The 19,912-nt window shown below is 52.1% G+C and overlaps 1 protein-coding gene across 2 annotated transcripts in view; it reads right to left on the bottom strand.

The window, feature by feature from the left end:
* EPHB1 (EPH receptor B1) overlaps nt 1–19,912 on the bottom strand; it is a 76,825-nt gene that overhangs the window by 14,910 nt on the left and 42,003 nt on the right. For both annotated transcript variants that reach the window (XR_014590787.1, XM_083868512.1), the window contains exons 4-10: nt 13,622–13,777; nt 10,795–11,130; nt 8,312–8,493; nt 6,500–6,662; nt 5,191–5,299; nt 4,918–4,982; nt 932–1,054 (exon numbers count right to left, since the gene is read on the bottom strand). Coding sequence is in view for 1 of the 2 variants with exons in the window: in XM_083868512.1 (XP_083724638.1) it covers nt 932–1,054; nt 4,918–4,982; nt 5,191–5,299; nt 6,500–6,662; nt 8,312–8,493; nt 10,795–11,130; nt 13,622–13,777 (1,134 nt within the window). In the remaining variant the exon portion in view is untranslated. The remainder of the gene's footprint in view (nt 1–931; nt 1,055–4,917; nt 4,983–5,190; nt 5,300–6,499; nt 6,663–8,311; nt 8,494–10,794; nt 11,131–13,621; nt 13,778–19,912) is intronic.

Below are 19,912 nucleotides of genomic sequence, written 5' to 3'. Positions count from 1 at the left end.
ATTCACACTTCAACAACACTCTCCTCTACAAATCTGCCCACTTGTCCTCTTTAAAGGACCAATGTCTGCTACTGGAGATGTGTTTAAGTTTGCAACCTTCTCCAAGGTGACAGAGCCCAACATGGACACAGGCAGAGGCTGCAACTGCCTGGGCAAACCCCCACAATGAGGATTTGCAGGGAAAGTGAATCCACATTTCAGGACTACCTCAAATATCAAGTGTCGGCATTGTTATTCTTGTCTGCCTTTCTGCACATCACTTATCTTGAGGTGGAAAATAATTGGACTGCTTACACTGCTGCTCTCTGATTTAAAATACAGAGAAAGCAGGAGAGCTTTCACTTCACCAAAGCAAAATCTGCCTGTGGAGGGATTACATTTAAGGCATGTTTGCAGCCACTTTGCCTTGATGAGCAGCAAAGGGCAGGTGATACATTGCTGAACTTGATCCCAAACAAACTGACTCATTGCTTCCTCACAGCTTCCCCTCCCTGGCTTCTCACTTTCTCCTCTGAGAGTATGACACAGTTATTTAAAAATGGCAATAAAACAGCACAGATCACACACACACATGCGTATGTGTGTATATATACATATGTAGGGAAATATGGCACAGACTACAGTGAGATTGGGCTTTTCTTGTTGCCTCATTAAAAAGTCACATGGAAAATCCCAAGAGACCCCATGGTCACCCAGTGAATAGATTCCTGAAGCCTTTCCCACCTCAGAGGAAGTTTGAGCGCACAAAAACCCCTCAAGTCCACCCTAACCCATCACAAACCCAGGAAAGCCTGATGTTTCAAGGCTTCACTGAGGGCTTCCAGGTGAAGGACCGTGTGTGCTCCCCCACCAAGCTGCTCCAGGTGGGTGGGCAGGCACGCAGGAGCAACAGAGAGGGCAGGGAAGGATGGGCAGCAGGACACAGACTCACCTGCCCCAATGACTTCTTCAATCTTCACAAAGGACACATCGATCTCCTTGGCGAACTCTCGGACGGCTTCGTTGGGGTCCTCGTAGGTGAAGGGGTCAATGTAGATCTTCATCCCTGGAGACCCTTGTTACAGGGAAGACAGGAACAGCAGCAAAAGGGAGAGAATTACAGAAACAGAGTTAGTAGAATTGTTTGGGTTGGAAGGAGCTCAAATTTAATTCCATACCATCCCCCATGAGCAGGGACACCTTCCACTAAACCAGTTTGCTCCAAGCCCCATCCAACCTGGCCTTGAACAATGCCAGGCGCAGTGGATCCCCACAGTCCCTGGGCAGCCTGGAAAACCAAGAGCAGTTGTACCATGGCCAAGAACTGGAGACCCTTCTGTCCTCACACTGTCCACTAAGTGGCTGCTATCACTGTACTCACCTACACCACCTCCACAGACCCTTTGGGCCACCAATTCACCCAACTCTCCCCTGCACCTCCTCCTCTCCCTCTCTGCCCTCCACTCCTCTACCATTATCCTTCCTCTTCCTCCTCCACAGCAATGAGAGCAGTTACAGACCTGAACTGCTGGCTTTACAGTGAAGGCTTTATGAGGCTCCACGCGTTAGTGAAGAAATATTTATTTACCCAAAAAGGCCTCTGATGGCTTTGTAGCAGCTACTAAATTGACAGAGTGCAGCAATTATAACCAACAACCTGTATGGATCCATGAAATACAGCTTGGCCGGACACCGGGACACGTGTGTGGTCCCTCGTCCGGGGCAACATGTGGTGGTAGCAGGGTCTGGCCATGCTGCAGGGACATGCAGAAAGGGGCCTCTTGCCCTTTTCCAAGGGGGAAAAAACAAAACCAGGTCCCCAGATTTCCCAAATGGGTATGCAGATGTCACGTCTGGATGTCAGGGGCTTATGGAGCTGTCAAGGGGAATGGTGGCAAGTCACAATGAGGTCACAGGGCTCAGCAGGACACTGGTGTTGTACTGCCACCCAAAAGGGACCTACAATGGGCTGTGGTGCTCCCCTAGGCAGGGAGGTCAGCTTCCTGTGCCATTTCTGACCCAAAAAGGGGACTGTGGATGGCATAGCAGCCCCTCAAGGTCATCTCTGGAGGAGACCAGGAGGGACATCACTGCCTGGTCTCCTTCTCAAGGTACCTCACCCTTATAGGGATTAACAGCCCTCAGTTACACTGTTCAGGACCTTTCCAAGGCCATGATCCCATCACACTGGTGCTTCCCAGAGTCCCTCCAGAGCCGGCACACAGATGCATGGACCACAGCATCACCTCTGCACCAGGAATCTATATCAGCTCCCAACTGCAAAATAATTCAGGAGGAGTCATAAAAACCTCCCCGTGGGCACTGCTGGTGCCAAACAGCCACCAGGAGAGAGCTGCTTGTGGGGCATCAAGGACTCAGAAAGGACCAGGGAGGAGCATCCTCACCCCCCCAAAAGGGGCCTTTGGGGCAGAAGTTCTGCACCTCAGAGGCAGGGGAGGCTGCAATGAAGCCATCTGTGCATCTCCCAGTTCATAAATCCCTTTATGGCTCTGTCTCATACACTTTAACTGCCCCATAAATTCTTTTACAAGAGCAGCTGATGCTCCAGCCAGGATTACAAAGGGATTTACAGGATCATAACAGAGACTAGCTCACTGATCAAAATATTGAAAAAATAGAGGAGAAAACAATGCCCAAGTTTCCTGTCCCCTGTCAACACAGGCTGATGTGCCCTGGGGTCTGTCTGTAGACTCAGTAACCACCATGATGAGTTCCCCCCTCATCCTCATCCCATCCAAATGAGGATGGGCACCTAAACCCACTCCTCCTCTCTTCCAACATCAGCCCCCAGCTCATCATTCCCACATCAGCAAAAGCTGGGTGAAGTTCCAGGTACTGGAATGCACCACCAAAGGCACCCATGGTGAGCCCGCCTGCAAAGAGCTTTGTGCTCTTAAAATCATCCCAAGAATCCTGAAAACTGGATTAGGTCATTTTTCACTTCTGCAGAGAAGGGAAATTTTTTTATCACTCTTCAAAAGTTGAAGCACTCTGCACCACAACCTTGACTCCAGAGGCCAATTCCTTCTGGCATCATGTTTCCTTGGCAATTAGTATCATGGGGACAGAGAAAAACCCTTCCTGCTGAATTCTGGTGCTTCAACAGGACATCTCTCCTATCTCCCCAATCTCAAAGCTCCCCGGGAAGCAATGAAAGGGATAAACCATAAAAAATTACACCCCTAGAGACCCCATCTCACCCCAAAATCCGCTTGGAGCACTCTGCCAGCAGCAGGTGATCCCAGGGGGCTGCTGGAAGGATGGCAGAGCTGTGCTGAGAGGCTGCAATTGCTGTGCCACTGAACACATGGTGATTTGTTCCAGAGGATGCTCTCATTACTCCATTAGTTGCTCACCACAAATTTCCCACCTGTTTTGCTCCAGCCTCTGCACTGACAGAGCACCCGGAGGCTCACTAACCTTGACAGGGTATTGCTGGCACCCAGATTTCTGACACCAGTCATCACAGCCCCCAGGTTTAGAAACCCAGGACAGGCACATGCTTCATTGCTTCCCTGCCTAGGTTCAGCATCCTGGATTTAGGGAAGCTTGGGGCCAGCTAGGGATGCATGTGTAGTAGGGAATGCTTCAAAACAGGGGGAAAATGTGAAAAATCAGTCTGCCTGCAGCCTGATGTGAGTTTATCCCTCAGGCATTAAATTAATCTTGCCCTGCCCCCCACAGTGCAGAAACATGGAGAAAAGAGGGAGGATAAGTACAGGTTTGTCATCACCCAGTGATTTTTGGAAAACAGTTTATTGTTTGCCAGGAGGTTCAGGGTCCCCCACAGTGCAGCCACCACGTTGGGAGGGTTCCATGTGATGCCAAGAGGGTCTAAAGAGATCCAGTGTGCTTTGCTCTCTTGGCTGGGCTCTCCTCCTTATCTTCAATCCCTCTTTAGCCCACTCCAGCCCTCCTGTTCTTCTCTGCCAGACCGATTTCTCCATCCTCCTTCCTCCCCTGTGCTCACTCATACTGCTCCCTGCCTTCCCCACCCATCCCTCCTCCCTGCATCCTACACCTCTTTCCCCCAAGGAGGCATCCAGGACCAAGATGGCTCTTCCCACAAGCAAACTGCACCTGGGAAACATCTCTAGGAGAGTGTAAACAGGATTTACATCCCACAGGGATGGGGCATGTAACCAGCGGACACCAGGAAAATCCTGCCCCATAAAGCTGCTTCTTTATTTCCATTTGCAGTGCTGGCTGCTGGAAGGGCACCAGAGCAGACATTGCACACAAATACACCTGGCATTAATTCTGCTGCACAGCTCCACCAGCCACAGACATCTCCTAGGAAAAGCTCAGGCTCTCCTAATTGTTTGCCAAGGGGATCAGCAGCCCAAAGCCAGTTAAACATTCCCAGTCACTGGCTGCACATCCTTCCCAGAGCAAGGTACAGGGCAAGCATCAGCCACACAGCCAGGACAGCAGCAATGCCAGCCACCAGCACCCATACTCCTGCCACACTCCCAAAATCCAGAATCCCTCTAACAGCTCAGCATTGGTCCAGACCCAGGCAGAGCCTGTGGCAGGAGATCAAGGGCTCTCCCTCCCTCTGAACACCACCTCTCCCCCTTCTTCCCTCCTTTGGGAGTCTTCACAGCATCCTCTCCGCATCTTTTGTCCCCTTCATCCCCGCTGCCCCTGACACACCCCAAATCCATCATCATTCCCCAAATGCCTCCTGATACTCTTCTTTTACCATCCACAGTGCTGCACCATTGCAACCTGCCCTCCCCCACACCCGACAGACACATGGGGACATCTCCACTCCCCACCCTACGGTCCTGTCCATCTGCCACGGGGGTTCGCACCACCCCACAGGCCCTCTTGGAAGTGGAGGAGTGGGGGACATGCTGGGTGCAGGTTTGGGAGCATCTCCCCTGCCCTGCTTTTCCCACTTTTGCTGCTCACCTCTGCCGGTGCTGTAGTGCTGGAGCTTGTCACTGTACACAGCCTCCTTGCTGTAGGCACGTTTCCTGGGAGAACAGGGGACACAACAGCCAGGCTTCAGGGACCAGCAGCTGCTGCTGGCCCCAAACCGCCCCCCTGACAGCAACACTCCATGAGGGGTAGCATCGTGCTATTCCCTCTGGCCATATTGGGTCTCCCATCCCACCCCTCCTACCCCTGATCTGCACCTTACCACCTCCACCTTCCAGGGACACATATCCCACAGGCACCCACCTGCTGCAGACGATGGAGATGGCCACCAGGGAGACGATGAAGACCACTCCGGCCGCTGCAGACCCCGCGATCAATGGCAGCTGCTCTCTCAGCTCTGACTTGTAATCGTCTGTGAGAGAAGAGAGATGGGGTCAATCCTCCCTGGCACCCTCACAGAGTGAGAGCAGCCTTTGGGAAATGGGGCTTCTGCAGCATTCCAGAAATTCCCTCTCTCCAATCGTCCCATTGAGGTCCGCCAGGCTGTGCCAGCAGGCACACACAAGGGTTAAAATAAAACTCATCCAAAAGAAAGCATTTAGCACCATTTTATCTGTATTTTCTACTCTGCAGTTAATTACTGGCAACTAGATTTATCTCTTGCATGCTGCTTAAATCCTGAGAAATTCTCATCTAACAATCAATTATTATTTAATAAGCTACACAATCCATTCTTATTAAATTTCAATTAATTGCTTATTTGAGGCAGGATTTTTCTTCTCGCTTCTCTAATCCTGAATATTTGAGGCATTAGAGGGGGGTTTATTACCATTTCCTTCCCTTTGGTCACCCAGCATGGTTTTCCTCTTCCCACCCCAGCTGGCACTCGACATGAATGCAAGCATGAGGTGACCCGTTTTAGGGAAGAAAAAAAAGCTTTAGGAAAGAAGAAAAGCTTTAGGAAAAACAGGCAGTGAGGCTGGGAGCCATGGATGTCACCTAAGCAGAGAACAGCAGCAACAGGGAACAGGCTCTCAGCTGCCCCAGTGTAGGAGGACTTGATTCACCCACCAACTCCTGGGTAAGTCCTGAAGCTGGGATTAATGGAAAACACTCCCATGACTTAGAAGTTTCTAAAGGAAGACAGTGTTTGTGTGTGCAGGAAAAGGCTGGGGCCAGAAAAAGCCATGAAGGTCATGAGCTGGCCCAACACACCCCTTTGGCATGGGAAATCAGCTTTCAGGTGGGTCTGACCATCCCAGCTTTGCCCTGATGGCTCAGATGGACTCCAAGGATCCCAGGAAAGCATCTCTGAATCCTTCCTCCAAGGGTCTACAACCCTCCCACCCCACCACACTGTGCCAGACTCACAGCAGGTGCCAGGGGCTTCTGTCCCCACAGCTCAAGGCAGCAGAGACAGAAATAAATAGTGGGGAGAAACCTGGAGCTGGAAGATTGAGAGCGGCTCACTCCTCCCGCTGGCGGTTAATGAGACACCGCCGTAAATCACCCGTCTCCCGCCACGCTGCCCGCTGGGACAGAGCTCTGTGCAGACAAGCTCCTTTAATCCAATTAGGGCACGAAGCTGGAGACACTCCCACGCCGGACTCACCATCGGTGAGGGTCTGGAAGCACATCTTGCCACTGTACTTGCCGTAGCCGGCCACAGTGCGGGCGCGCACCTGCACCACGTAGACCATGCCGGGCCGCAGCCCCTCCAGCCGCGCCGTGTTCGTCTGGCTGCGCGCCATGGACGAGTTGTACTCGTTGTGGTCCTGCGGGCACCCCGAGAGAGACACCGTCAGTGGGACAGGGACAGAGGGACTGCAGCACACCCATCCCTGTTGAGGGCAGGGCTGAGGTTTGGCTGCAGGGGGAATTAAAGGAGGGGCCCTGGTTCTGCTTCAGGAGTGTCCCTGACACAGAGGATCCCACAGGAAAGGATGGGAGAACTGCGATTGGGAGAAGCCGGGAGAAGGCTTTGGGGTGACCTAATTGTGGCTTTCCAGTACCTGAAGAGAGCTACAGGAAAGATAGGGATGGACTATTTATAAGGGCCTGGAGTCACAGGACAAGGGGGAATGGCTTCACACTGTCAGAGAGTACATTTAGGTTGGATATTCAGAAGAGATTCTCCCCTGTGAGGGTGGGGAGGGCCTGGCACAGGTTGACCAGAGAAGCTGTGCCCGCCCCATCCCTGGAAGTGTTCAAAGTCAGGTTGGAAAGGGCTTGGAGCAATCTGGTCTAGTGGAAGGTGTCCCTGCACATGGCATGGGGTGGAACAAAATGAGTTCCAAGGTCCCTTCAACCCAGGATATTCTATGATTTTATGAAACAGGACCCACAAGGAACTGGGGAGGCCCCTGCAGCACATGGCTCCCAGGCAGCCCCCTGGTCCCACCAGAGCGGGGAGTATGGAGTAGCAGAGGGAAATAATTAGATCATCCAGAGCAAAAATAATTCATGAACAACAGATTCCTCCTCTTCAAATGACTGATGTCTTTGTGCACTTCAGAAACATCCCACAGTTATGGGAACCTGGTGTCCCTGCCCACAGCACCAGGGGTTGGAACTGGATGATCTTTAAGGTCTCTTCCAACCCATACCATTCTGTGATTCCACTAAACTCCATAATGTGCCCTATGAGACCCTGCTCAAGCAGGTTCAAGGGCAACTCTCTGCTGAGATCCCCAGCCCCTGCAGTCCTGCTCTGCTGGCACAGGTCCTTGGCCTAGACTTGGTGGAAACCTCATGTGTCTCCACTCTCATTTTTTACCACATTCCCCAGTGCTTTGCTGGTAAGAGGCCACTGGTGAGATCATTTAATTATTCATACTTAGAGGAATTCATTAGAGCTGGCAAGACACAGGAGGGATGGAACGCTTGGGCCAGGCATGGTTCATCGCAGGGGCTGGGAGCGTGTCCCCTGCAGGACAGGACAGCTGACAGGGACAAGACCAATGGTAGGCAGGGACCCAAGGCAGGGACAACCTCCATAACCTTCCCTGGTCCTCTCCAATCCCCTCCCCTCCTCCTGATGCCATCCCCACGATTCAGGTCCCTGCTCATCCTAGCAAATACCAAGGTGGCCACAGACACTGATGTGCCAGACAAATGCTGCCATGGGGAAGGAATGGATCAGGCTGGACAGGGCTCTGAGCAACCCGATCTAGTGAGAGGTGTCCCATGGCAGGGGGTTGGAACTAGATGAGCTTTAAGGTCCTTTCCAATTCAAGCTGCTCTATGATTCCAATTCTGTGATTTAGCATCTGCAGTCACAACTCACCCCCACCTTCTGGAGGCAGCTCGGGTGATCTGGTGCCTGTCCCACCTGACCATTCCCAGCAAAGCCTGTCTGAGATCCTGTGGATGTTGGCTCTGCCCCCATGCCCCCAGCCCCCAGGGCAGGGCTCCCCAGGCTCACCGGGGCTGGCCTGGAGCCCACAGTGCTGCCAACGTCGGGCGTGCAGATGCGGCTCAGCTTCTCGTAGTAGCGGATCTCATAGTCCAGGATGATCCCGTTGGGCTGCTCCGGCTGGGGCCAGGACAGCGTGATGCTCCTCATCGTGGCACTCACCTGGTGCATGATGGGCACGGTGGATGGGGCTGCCGAGGGAGAGAGGGAAAATTAATGGAGAGGGGTAGGAAAAATGGTCCTGAGGAGGGGGAAAATCCCCACGGCATCCCAAACCTCCCATGCCTGCGGTTGGCTTTCCCGTGGGACCAGCTCACTCATTAGCAGTGGGAAGACCGACATCTCACAGCTTTACATGGAAGCAGAGCAGCAAGCCACTGAGGGAATTCTGCTATTTAAACCAGCTACTCTGTTTAATTAGGGGCTTGGAAATCCTTGGTGTTCCTTCTCCCTGGGACTGCTTGCTCCAAGGATGTCTCCTACGGTGGGAGAGACACAGCAAAGCTCTCCCCAGGGGGGCAAATTGAGGTTTTGTGACAGGGTCCAGCTGTGACATCTTTTGCTGTATCAGCCTCTCTGGGGAGCCAGCACTCAGCACCCAGGGAGCTGTGCCACAACTGCCACCCCACGTGCTCTCAGAAATGGGGTGTGGGAGCAAAAATCTGCCCCCCCACCTTCCTCCCCGCCGAGGACAGTGACAGGGGACCAGGGCAGGGACACCCCAGCCTAGCTTTGGCTCCAGAGAAGCTGCTGGGGCTGCTCTTAGGGGCTCTCAGGGAATGCTCCTCCCCAGCATCCAAATGTGCTTCTCCCAGGAAAACAGCAACACTGTCCTTCCACCATTAGGGACACTGAGCCACTAAATCAGTCAGGAGATCCCCTTCCAAAGGCTTTGTGCCCTCCAATCTATACTTAAAAGGGGCAGGGTCAGCCAATACAGCCCTGATATTGCACTTGATCTTATCAAAAGAAAGAGGTCTACACCCAAAGAGGCACTGGCATGTCCTGTCCTCATAGTCAGCTCCCAATCCAGCCATCTCTGCCCTCCTCCTCCTCCTCACCAGACCTAAAGTACAGGCACTGCTGAGCAGGGAAAATGCCTCCCCTGTGTGAATCCAGGGAATACCTGAATCCAGCACAACCAGTCTGGGGGACAGGATCATGCCATGGAGGCAATCTGGGGGTGGCAGGAGCCCTGTTTCTCATGGTTCCAATGGAAGATGTGGATAGTTCAGCACTGCCTTTGTTTACCCAGAATACTTAATCCTATTTTATAGATGTATATACATATATAATCCTATATATTTATAATCCTATATAATCTCTCCACATCTGCTCCAGGAAGATGCTCGTGGGCTGAAATTAAGCACTCAGATTGATTGCTGTTTTGTTAACTCCTATTAGCTTGGACAGGGCTGGAAACATGGTTGGAAAATCCCACTGCAAAGCCAAAGAGACTTTAGAGGGAGAGAACCAATGCTCTGGATATCCCTAGTGAATTTCCATCAGGTTACCCCACAGCCCAGCATTTCCATGTTTGTAATCAGCCTTTGCAAGACAAACAGGGACCACTGGGGTACAGAGAGAGATGAGGGTAACCTGGTTGTTTCCAGCTCCCCATGGTGGGAGAAGAGCTAAGAAACACCCCAAAAATCCATTGCAGGGGAAAAGAAGGCCTGGAAGCAAGAAGCAGGTTTGGCTGCACGTGGTTCAGCAGACAGCGATGCCAGCCAGGCACAAATGTAGATTTGTATTCCCTGGAGCCAGGAGACTGAAATATTTACACTGGTTTACACTGAAATATTTACACTGAAATATTTACACCAGGTTTCTCCATTGTGCTACCCAGAGGGAGCAGGATGGTGAAGGCTGCATGCTCTGGCACAAAGCAGGAATTCCCATTCCCTTGTCAAACCCAGAGCACACAGGTTCCCATCCCCTCTGATCCTCAGTGCAGCCCAGGACCACTTGCCTCCTTGCCATCTGCACACCCACCCCACTGGCACCCCCCTTTGACCCAGAGCTGCCCATTCAGCTCCTGATGCCTGACTGGGGACAGGAAAAGGAGCAGGGAAGCCTGGAAAAGGAGATGACAGGAAAATGATGGTAGAGGGATGTACCAGAGGAGACAGATCCTGGATTTAGCCCTGGGATGCTGCTCTGTGCTGTAACACAGTCAGGCTGTGTTTCAAGGTTGGATTCACCCCATCTCCCTTCTCCCAGCTGGAAAAAGGGGGAAAGTGGTGATGCCATTTCATTCCCAAGCAATCTCTCACCTTGCCCAGGGCACAGGCAACCCTTCCCTACACCCATTCCTCTTCCCCCCTCTTCTCCTGGCCTTTGTCCCCACTCAGGGCTGGAGGCACCACAGCCATCACATACCCTGACACCCCAGGATCTTTCTCCTTTTGGACACAGAGCTTGACTCCACACGGAGCTGGCAGCAATGGGACGCCAGGGAGCCAACCTCCCCGGGATCAGGCGGGACTCACCGGCCTGGTTGGTGGTGATGTTGACAGAAACGTGCTGCTGCGGGAAGGGGCTCTTGTTGGACACTCCATTGACCGCCTGGATCTCAAAGGTGTAGGGGGTGTGAGCCCAGAGGTTGCTGATGAAGACGCGGGTGTCGGTGAGCCCCAGCTGGCGGGGCACAAAGTCCACGTTGTCGTCGCAGCGGGAGCAGGCGCGCCGGTCCGAGCGGCACTTCTTGCAGATGATGTTGTAGGTGACGTCGTCCCGGCCGCCCGTCTCCCGCGGCGGGTGCCACTCCAGGATGATGGATGTCTCGTTGACAATGGAGATGACGTTGCGGGGGCCTGATGGGACACCTATGGGAAAGGGGAGGCTTTGAGAGAGGTCCTTGCCTTCCCGTGGAGGCTCCAGCAGAGAAGGACACCCCAGGGCTCTGCGCTATCCATCACCTCCTCCCTCAGGAGGGATTTGGTGTCCACAGCTTTGCTTAGCTCAGGGTCAGAGCTTTCCACACTGGCAACACCAACCACCTGCACTGCAAACAGGTTTCCCAGATGAAGATGACAACTCCCACGCCACAAACCCACTTAAGTCACCAAGAAACCTCCATGTGGAACGCACACAGATCCATCCGTGAAGATGGACCCATTTTAATCCCATCAGGAGATGCTGAGATAACTGCAGTGCTCACATGGAGAAGCACCTTGAGCAGATTATCCCAGCAAGAGAAAAATCACTTAGGCAGCATCATGGAGAACCAGTGAAGCAGCAGAAGAAGAGAGAGTCAAAAATGGAAAGTGGTTAATTAAGGGTTCAACATCTCGAGTTGGAAACCCGGGAATTTCCCAGCATGGAGGAAAGCCAGCACCACTCCATGGTTTGCAAGCAGGTCCCATGTTGGACAAGAGATGAAAATGGCATTGATCAAAGCCATCAGGAGCCATTGCAAATGCTTCAGAGGATGGGAATTGAATGTGGCTCCAATTGCAAGTGCTGCTGGATCGGGGCTGCAGTCTGTTCAGGAGGAATACAGGAGAGCATCACTGAGGTATAAACAAATGTCTGCACAGATCCAGGGAAGGATCTGGGGTCAGCCAGGATGGCTCCACAGCCAAAACCACAAAATTCAGCTGCTTGGTTACATTAAATAAGGGAAGCAAGGAATTCCTCATGCTGGCTGGGCTGGGGGGCTGCACTTCCAAGAAAGAAAAAGGACTTTGTCATGATACAGGGAGCAATAAAAATGATGGAGGAGTTGACCTGCAAAGAAGGGTTAAGAGAGAGAAGCACACTCTGTCTTGGGGAAACCCATCCCATGGGAGCCCTCCTTGTGCATGTGTGTCTGTGCCAGGGAACATCATTAGGGCTGTGGATAAATCAGCCCCGTTAGTGGCCAGGGATGGGCCAGACAGGGACAGATTCATCAGCACCACAGTGACATGGCTGGTGGGATGGAGAGGTCATTCTGCATGGAGGCACTCTGGGAGCCTCTCTAAGCTGCTGCTGTGGATAATGCAGATGCAAGATTTTGTTCAAATGCCCAGAGAAATGACAGCCTTAAAAAAAATAAGATAATAGAATTCCATTCCCTTTCAGTTTTTTCCTCTTTAGGAGTAAAAGAGTCTGTCGTGGAGCTGCCACCAGTGCAGCATCCTTGCTGGAAAGGGCTTTCCTGTACCTTGATTCCCCAGGGGAACAAGACTGCAGGACTCGCAACGGCTCAACGGGATCAAAATCTGCAACCTGTCTCAGGAGCCTTAATCCAAACCTTCTCTCCATACCTTAAGCAGCAAATATCTTTTCAAGAAAAAGAAGAAAAAAAACCTTATTTCTTCCCTTTCCCAGTAGCAAACTGCTCCCTCCCCAAATTCCTCCCACTTTAATTGCAGTCCCTTCCCTCCTCTGCAGGAGCCCAGGAACTGCAGGGATTGCCCTTGGAAGAGTTCCAGTCCAGGGCACTGCCTGCAGCTGCACAACATTATGTACTTCTCTGACACAGACAAACTTTGTGGGTGAACAGCTGGCACCTCAGATTGGAGCACTGCAAAATCAAGCACTGACGAGAAGAAATAAAAATCATCAAAGAGACTTTTTTTCCTGTATTCCTATAGCGCAGCACTGCTGTAAATCAGTTATGTAATGAGGCATAATAAAGATCTGTAAATTATCTGTAGTTGTGCAACCTGCTGAATACCTGTATGAGAGCACAGGTGATCCAGCAAAACACACAAATCCTTTCCTTGTTTCCTTGATGTGTGTTTTGGGCACTTCCCAGCATGTAGGGCTGGGAACATCCATGTACTAAAGTTCCATGGTAGGCTGGTTCAAGGGCCTGGACTGTATCTGGGGGACAAGGTGAGGCCTGAGTTTCCAGCAGGCTGAAGAGCACAGCAGCTCTTTCCTCTCTCCTGGGCTCTTTCCCCACCAAAAGACAGGCTTGAGGACACTGCTGCCATGCCAGGCAGCTCGGGCAGGCAGCCGAGCAGCGACGCATCGCTGACTACTAATGCTTAATGCAGCCTTCCCCCTATTAAAAAATATTCCATCTGCAAAACTATGAACAAGACAGCCAGAGCAGATAACTTTAAATGCTAATTCATCCTGGAGACTATCTCCCTGCCATCACCGCCGCTGCCCAGGTGATGTATAAATTCCAGAGGCTGCCAGAAAGGCGGGACGTGGGGCCATCCCATCCCTCTGCCTTGCCCGCCCAGCCGCGCTCTTGCTCACATCCACAGTGGGATAGGGGGAGAAAATAAAACAAACTCCACATGGATGGAGACTTTATCCCTGCTGCTGCCCCAGGAGGGAGGGGAGCGAGACCCTGCAGCCCAATCCCATACTCACTGGTGCAGGCGGCGGCGGGCGGGTCGAAGTCAGCCCGGTAGTATCCATTGCGGCACGGGCAGACCGGAGACGCCTCGGCGCTGGAGCGGCTGTTCGGGGGGCACGGCACGCACAGCCCTGAGCCCTGGCTGGCCTTGAACGTCCCTGCAGGGCAGGCTGCAAGAGAGAGCAGAGCAGGTGGGTCCTGAGATGTTCCAGGATGCAGGGGAAAGCACATCCTGTCCTTGGAATGGAGAGGAGAGGAGAGCAGAGGAGAGGAGAGGAGAGGAGATAAAAAAGAAAAAAGGGAAGAGGATAAGGAAGAGGGAGAGGAGAGTGAAAGAAAAACGGAGAGGGAGAAGAGAGGAAGAGGAGACACAGAAAAGCTTCACACTTGTATCAGTGCTAAATGGAGTGGCACCTTCCCAGGAATGTAGGATGGCCAGAATTTTCCATGTTGGCTATGGGTTATTCCAGATGCCATTAGACAAACACTGCAACCACATGGCAACAATCTTTAGCCAGGCAGAGCAAGGGGACTGCAGCAGGGGCTCTACTGCTCGTACCCAGGCAGGGGGATGGCAAGGGGCTGGCAGGGGGCTGTGGGATCCCTATCCCCAGCACCACCCATGGGGATGTGGACAAGCAGGGGCAGGACAATGCTGCTCCTCTTCCACTGATTGGTCCCTTTCCACCAACCCAAATAGCCCAGCTAAGGTCCCAGAGCTCTTTTTCCATGCAAAATTTAAATATTTAATTAAAAAGTCGGTGTGACACCCATGACAGTGTGTTATGGGTCCATCCTGTTAATCCCCCACAGCCTGGGGCTGGAGCTTCCCAGCCTCTGAGTTCATTCAAGCAGGAAATGGCAACTAATTCATAACTGAGAAGATGTTCCAGTTACAGCGAGGGTTTAATCAGCCACAGGGGAGGTTTCATTAATCAACCATCTCACTGCTCTGCGGAGAGAGGGCGAGGATGGAGTGACAGGGATGGGGTCTCTCCCATCTCCGCCCCACCCTACCCGTCCTCAGCAATGGGCACTGACGAATGGATGCTCATCCATCCCTGACATCTAACAAAATCTGATGGCACCAAAGGCTGTGGAAGGGAATATCTGTATTTTGGCACATGTACCCAAGAGATCAGACATCCATCCAGCCCAGGAGAGACCGTTCCTGGCCTTACACCAGGGTGGCCCCAGCCCCAGTGGGCCCCTGGCTCTGCCCTTGCCGTCCCCCCCAAGGCACAGCTCTGCAGAGAAACACCCGACGTGTCTCATAAACACGGCGATGATTGAGATAATGGAAAGTGCCTCTTAGCCCCTGTCTGCTGCATCAGGATATGAGGCATCTCCTAGCAGCCATGAAGAGGAAATTAATAGGAGCAAGCAGGAGTAACCACTTTGATGCAATTTCCTTGGGAGATAGTGGACCATCTAATCTTTATTGGAGCCCTTTAACCTGTCATTCAAAACTCATGAAGGCCTCCTGCTCACACAGCCTTTCCAGATATTAATAGATGATAGAAAAGAATAAATCAAAACAATATTTTACAATTTTATTATTCATTAGATTTCCCACCCCTCCCAGCCTGAGGCACACAGCTGGCTGCAATGAACTGTCTCTTTCCAGTGGCCCTGACAGCTGGGTGAGGAGTTACCTTCCAGAGGAACCAGCCATTTCCCACTGCCCTTCTTCTTTCCCATTATGGGAGAACTGCCAAGTCCTCCACATCCCACCACAGTCATCCCACGCATGTGGCATTTTAAGGAAGCACTCAGGACCATAACCCACCACCTCATGTGGCGGGCAGTGAGACACACAGGGTCACCATGCACTGCAGAGGGTTTGAGGGGGACCTTCAGGATGCTCCACAGCAGAAGGCAGGGGGATGCAGACCCTTCCCTCATACACACACGGCCCTATTCCCATAACAGCACAAGGAGACACAGAGTTACACAGACACACAAAGCTGGAGACAAAACCACAAATGGGCACCAAGGCTTCAAGTGTATCTCCAACTCCTCACTTCACCTCCCCTTGTCCCCTTGTGCTCCCACAGGAAGGGTGAGCATTCATGAGACATGCAAAGGGGCTCTGTGGGCTCTGGAGCTGGAGGATGTGTCAGAACACACCTGAAACATGCCAGATTCTTTGGAGGAGCAGGAAGGGGAGGGCAGTGGTACCAGGGAACAGCCACCTGTGTTTTAATGGAAGAGGATGGAGGAGGGAAGGAGGATGATGAGAGGATTGCAGTGCTGTGAACAAGCCTCAGTTTGAAGCTTGAGGGCACATTGGTGGGTTGGTTGAAGAGGTTTGTTAATGTTTAATTACAATTAATCCAAGTGATACTTTGTCAAAACACCTGAACATGGCACCCTGCACCCCAGTGTCCACAGGTTTCTGTTATCACTTTGCTTATCCACAAATTCCTGTAATCTGCAGGCACATGCCTCTTAATTGCTATTATTACCAATTAGCTTTTCTCTCCTGTAATTACACTGTGCTTGCCTAAAGCCTCTCGCAGTTTTGGGGAGGTGGATGCCTTCTCCTCCCTCCCAAATATGCCGTCGGTGCAGCACTCCCTTCTGGCTCATGCTCGTGTGTCCCCTCTTTCTAAGGGGAGCTGAACCATGAACCTCATACTGAAAACACAGCACAAACCCCCAGGGCCCTGCAATGCCATGGTGGGATCCATAATCCTTCACATGGCAAATCTACAGTCCAAGTGCAAGGCTCAGATGGAGGACTCCAGCCCAGCAGGGAGCAATAAATCACCCCACTAATGGCCAGTGCAATATTTGCCCTAATTTCAGGGCTGCTCCAAGAGCTTCCCAGAGCTGGCAAGGCCTGCATCCATTATAGTGTGTCAGACAAGTGCAGGATGAGGCTCTGCCTCAGCTTTCCCTGTGGGAAGGGCCTCTTTTTGCCAGTGCCCAGGCTACAGCACAGCCCGCATCTTTTCAGCCCGGAGGAGAATTAATTGATTGTTGATTATGGGGGCCGGATAAGATTAATGATGTGCTTAACTATCCATTTCCTCACATTTAGGCACCAGGGGTGTGTTTGTAAATGCTGAGGCACAGAACTCCTCCATGCTGCTCGGCAGGGAGGATGCTCAGCACTTGCCCCCCACTCCACAATCCAAAGCTGCCCACGGATCCATCATCCTGCCTGCACACCAGGAATGCTGCACATTCCAGGTGTCAGTTTGCCAGCAGGACCCCTTTTCCAGGGCTGACATGTCTGGGGGTGGTAGAGAACATCATTGAGGAGCTAGTGAAACTCAGGCTTCTTGCAGAGAGATGTCATCAGTGGAAGTTTGGGGGGAAAATAGCTGCAAGTTGTCGTCACATCCAAGGGGTGATTGTAAGGATGTGGCCACAGGGCTGGATACAAATGGGACTCCCAGCCAGTGCTGAACCTCTCCTAGCCCCCTCAAAGGCTCAGAGGAGGGATGTGTCACATGTGTCACACAAAGCAAACACCCAACGAAGGCACCACAAAACCTCCCTCTGCAGCTGCCAGAATCACAAAAATCTGGGAATCACAGAACCACAGAATCTGGGAATGCCATAATCACAGAACCACAAAATATACTGAGCTAGGAGGGATCCCCAAGGATCATCAATCCAGCTCCTGGCCCTGCACAGACAGCCCAACAGTCCCACCCTGTGCATCCCTGAGAGCATTGTCCAAAGACTCCTGGAGCTCTGGCAGCCTTGGGGCCATGCCCATTCCCTGGGGAGCCTGGGCAGTGCCCAGCAGCAAGATGGATTCTGAAAGCCCTCGTAGCACTGTGAGGGCTTTCTACTGCTTAACAGTCTCCTGCATCATTGTATTCCAGGTGCCAGGAGTCCTAGAAAGAGCCAGAGATAAGTAGGATCTCTCAGCTCATCCATCCCTGCTCCTGCCCGAGGCAAGCCACCATCACAGCCTCTGCAGAAAGGGGGCAAGTGTGGGGATATTCAAGCACAGGGGTATCCAAGCGTTTCACTCTCAAACTAAATCCTCTCAGTTAGCACCTGGAACTTGCACTTTTTAATTACTCTCTCAGGGAAGCTTAAGTCAAAAGAGAAAAAAAAAAAAAAAGAAGAAAGGAAGAAAGAAAGGAGACATTGGCCCTACATTAACTTGCTCTAAAGCTCCCTGGGGATGCTGAGTGGCATTTTTCCTCCTTGGATTTTAAAATAGGAGCTTCTCCAAGGAATTAGAAATTCAGCAGCAATTCAGAGAGCCCTGACCTGCCCCAACCCTCACCAGCACCCAGCAAACCAAGTTAGCAGTGCCTCTCCCATGCTTCTCTGTCCCTGCTATGGCAGAGCTAACCCCATTTTCCAGGTATTCCCAAATTCATGCTTGTTTTGGGTTCCTTTCTGGGTCCAGTGCCTTTTCAGGGCAATCACAGTGTCTTTAAGCACACCTGTGGCACTCTGGCACAGCAGGTGATGAACAGCTGAGTTAGAAGCAGCAGTGCTGCACGAGATGATGCCCTCAAACAAGCTGCAGGTGTGGAGAGCACTGTCAAGTGCAAAGGCACTACAGAGCCTGGATGGTTCAGCCTTGCTCCAAAAAGACATGTGGAAGCACCCCTGGGAGATGGGCAGCAGTGTTTGAGGACAGCACAGGTCAGGAAAAAAGGACAATCTGTGGTTCATTGCATTTGCAGCCTGCCAGAAAGAGATCCAAGGGCCCCCTTTCTGCAAACAATAATTTATCTTTAAGAAAAAATATTGGCTCCTGAACCCAACACCTTGTGCACGAGGCTCATATTTTTTTTATTAAACCCCCCCCCCCCGAAAAAAGAAGGAGATGCTTCCTAGAAACCCCTTGTGCGTTTTGTAGACACCACTGACACAGAATTTATCTTTAAATATATTAAAAAATAAAATAATAAAAAAAGCATCAGTTTTTCAGCCTGCAAACTGGTTAGCCCCAGAGATGAGTGTTTTAAAATGCTCTCCTTGCCATCCTGCTGTCACCCTGGGTGGTAGAGGTGCCAGCTAGGACACCCTCCCAGACACTTTCAGCTGAGAGACACATCCAGGCAAATAAACACCCACATGAAATTGTGTGCTACAGAAAAGTGTCATTGAGAGGACGCTGTGACTACAGGGGCAGGCACTTGGCACAGCTTCCCAGGGCTCCTGCTCGCCCTCCAGGGCAGTGTCAGGGGCACTGCTGACACCCTGTTCCCTGGGGACACACACAGACCCCGGGCTGCCACCCAGTCCACGAATTTGGGCTTCAATGCCTCTGACACGATTATGATGATGACACAGGCAGCAGGTTGGGGGAAAAACCAGCAGAATTGGGCAGGCTGTCACCCACAGGCAGGGGCTGTCATCTCCCACCTTCAAAGGGTGACGAGGGCGCTGCTTTCCCACCCTGCTTTCATCTCCCTCATTATCCTCCCTGCACACATCCAAGCAGGGAGCAGGCACATGGTGCCAGAGGTTTAATTGCATCCCTACATGGTGCTCTCCTGTCATCCCTTCCCTCCTGCCTCTCTCTTGGGGAGGGGGCTGGCAGATTTGTGAGGATTTTGCCCCCATACCTACTTTTTAATAATCTGATTGCCTTTTATATAAGCCAAGTGTTTCTCCAGGAACATCTCATCTCAGCCTGGCATGGTCATGGGGAGCCCAGCAGGCAGCCAGCAGTGCCAGGGGGTGCTCTGCCATGCTGCCCTCCACCAGGCATCCACAAATGAATCTAGAGGGCTTTCCACACTGGGAGAAATGCCAAGCCACGAGTGTTGGGAGGGTATCTGCATCCCACCTTCCTGACCAAGGAAGGAGACTCAGCCCTTAAACACCCCATCAGCCACCAAATCCCAGCATCCAGGCCTCAGTGTAGGGAGAAGAGCACAAGATGGGTGGAGGAACAGGGAAGTCGAAGCATTCCAGCCCTGAAGTATCCTCCTGCTCCCAAGGAGAGAGCTCAGCACAAGACCCCAAGCCATGCCAGAAACTGCAGCACATGGGGACAGGACATTCTAGCAGAGCCTTGTCCCCAGATTCTCATCCCAAAACCTAATTTTGGTGCAAACTTCACCACTTTGTACCCAAATGCACAAATTTGGGATCACCCAGAGGTGCTCCTGCCTCGGGGCCATCCGAATTACAAACAGCACCCGCCCCACTGTATTCCTTCTTTCAGCACTGTATAGGCAGAAAGTCATGAGATAAACTCATGAGATAAACATGAGCTTCCCAGGATCCAGGCTGGCATCCTGCGGGCACGGGCTCCTCTCTCCCACTGCACGGAGGAACGCGGCCCCAGCTCCGCCTGGCGCAGCCGCTTAATT

Source organism: Zosterops lateralis (genome assembly GCF_965231275.1).
Source record: "Zosterops lateralis genome assembly, chromosome: 10".
NCBI classification, from domain to species: Eukaryota; Metazoa; Chordata; class Aves; order Passeriformes; family Zosteropidae; genus Zosterops; species Zosterops lateralis.
This window is presented reverse-complemented; position numbering and strand designations above follow the sequence as displayed.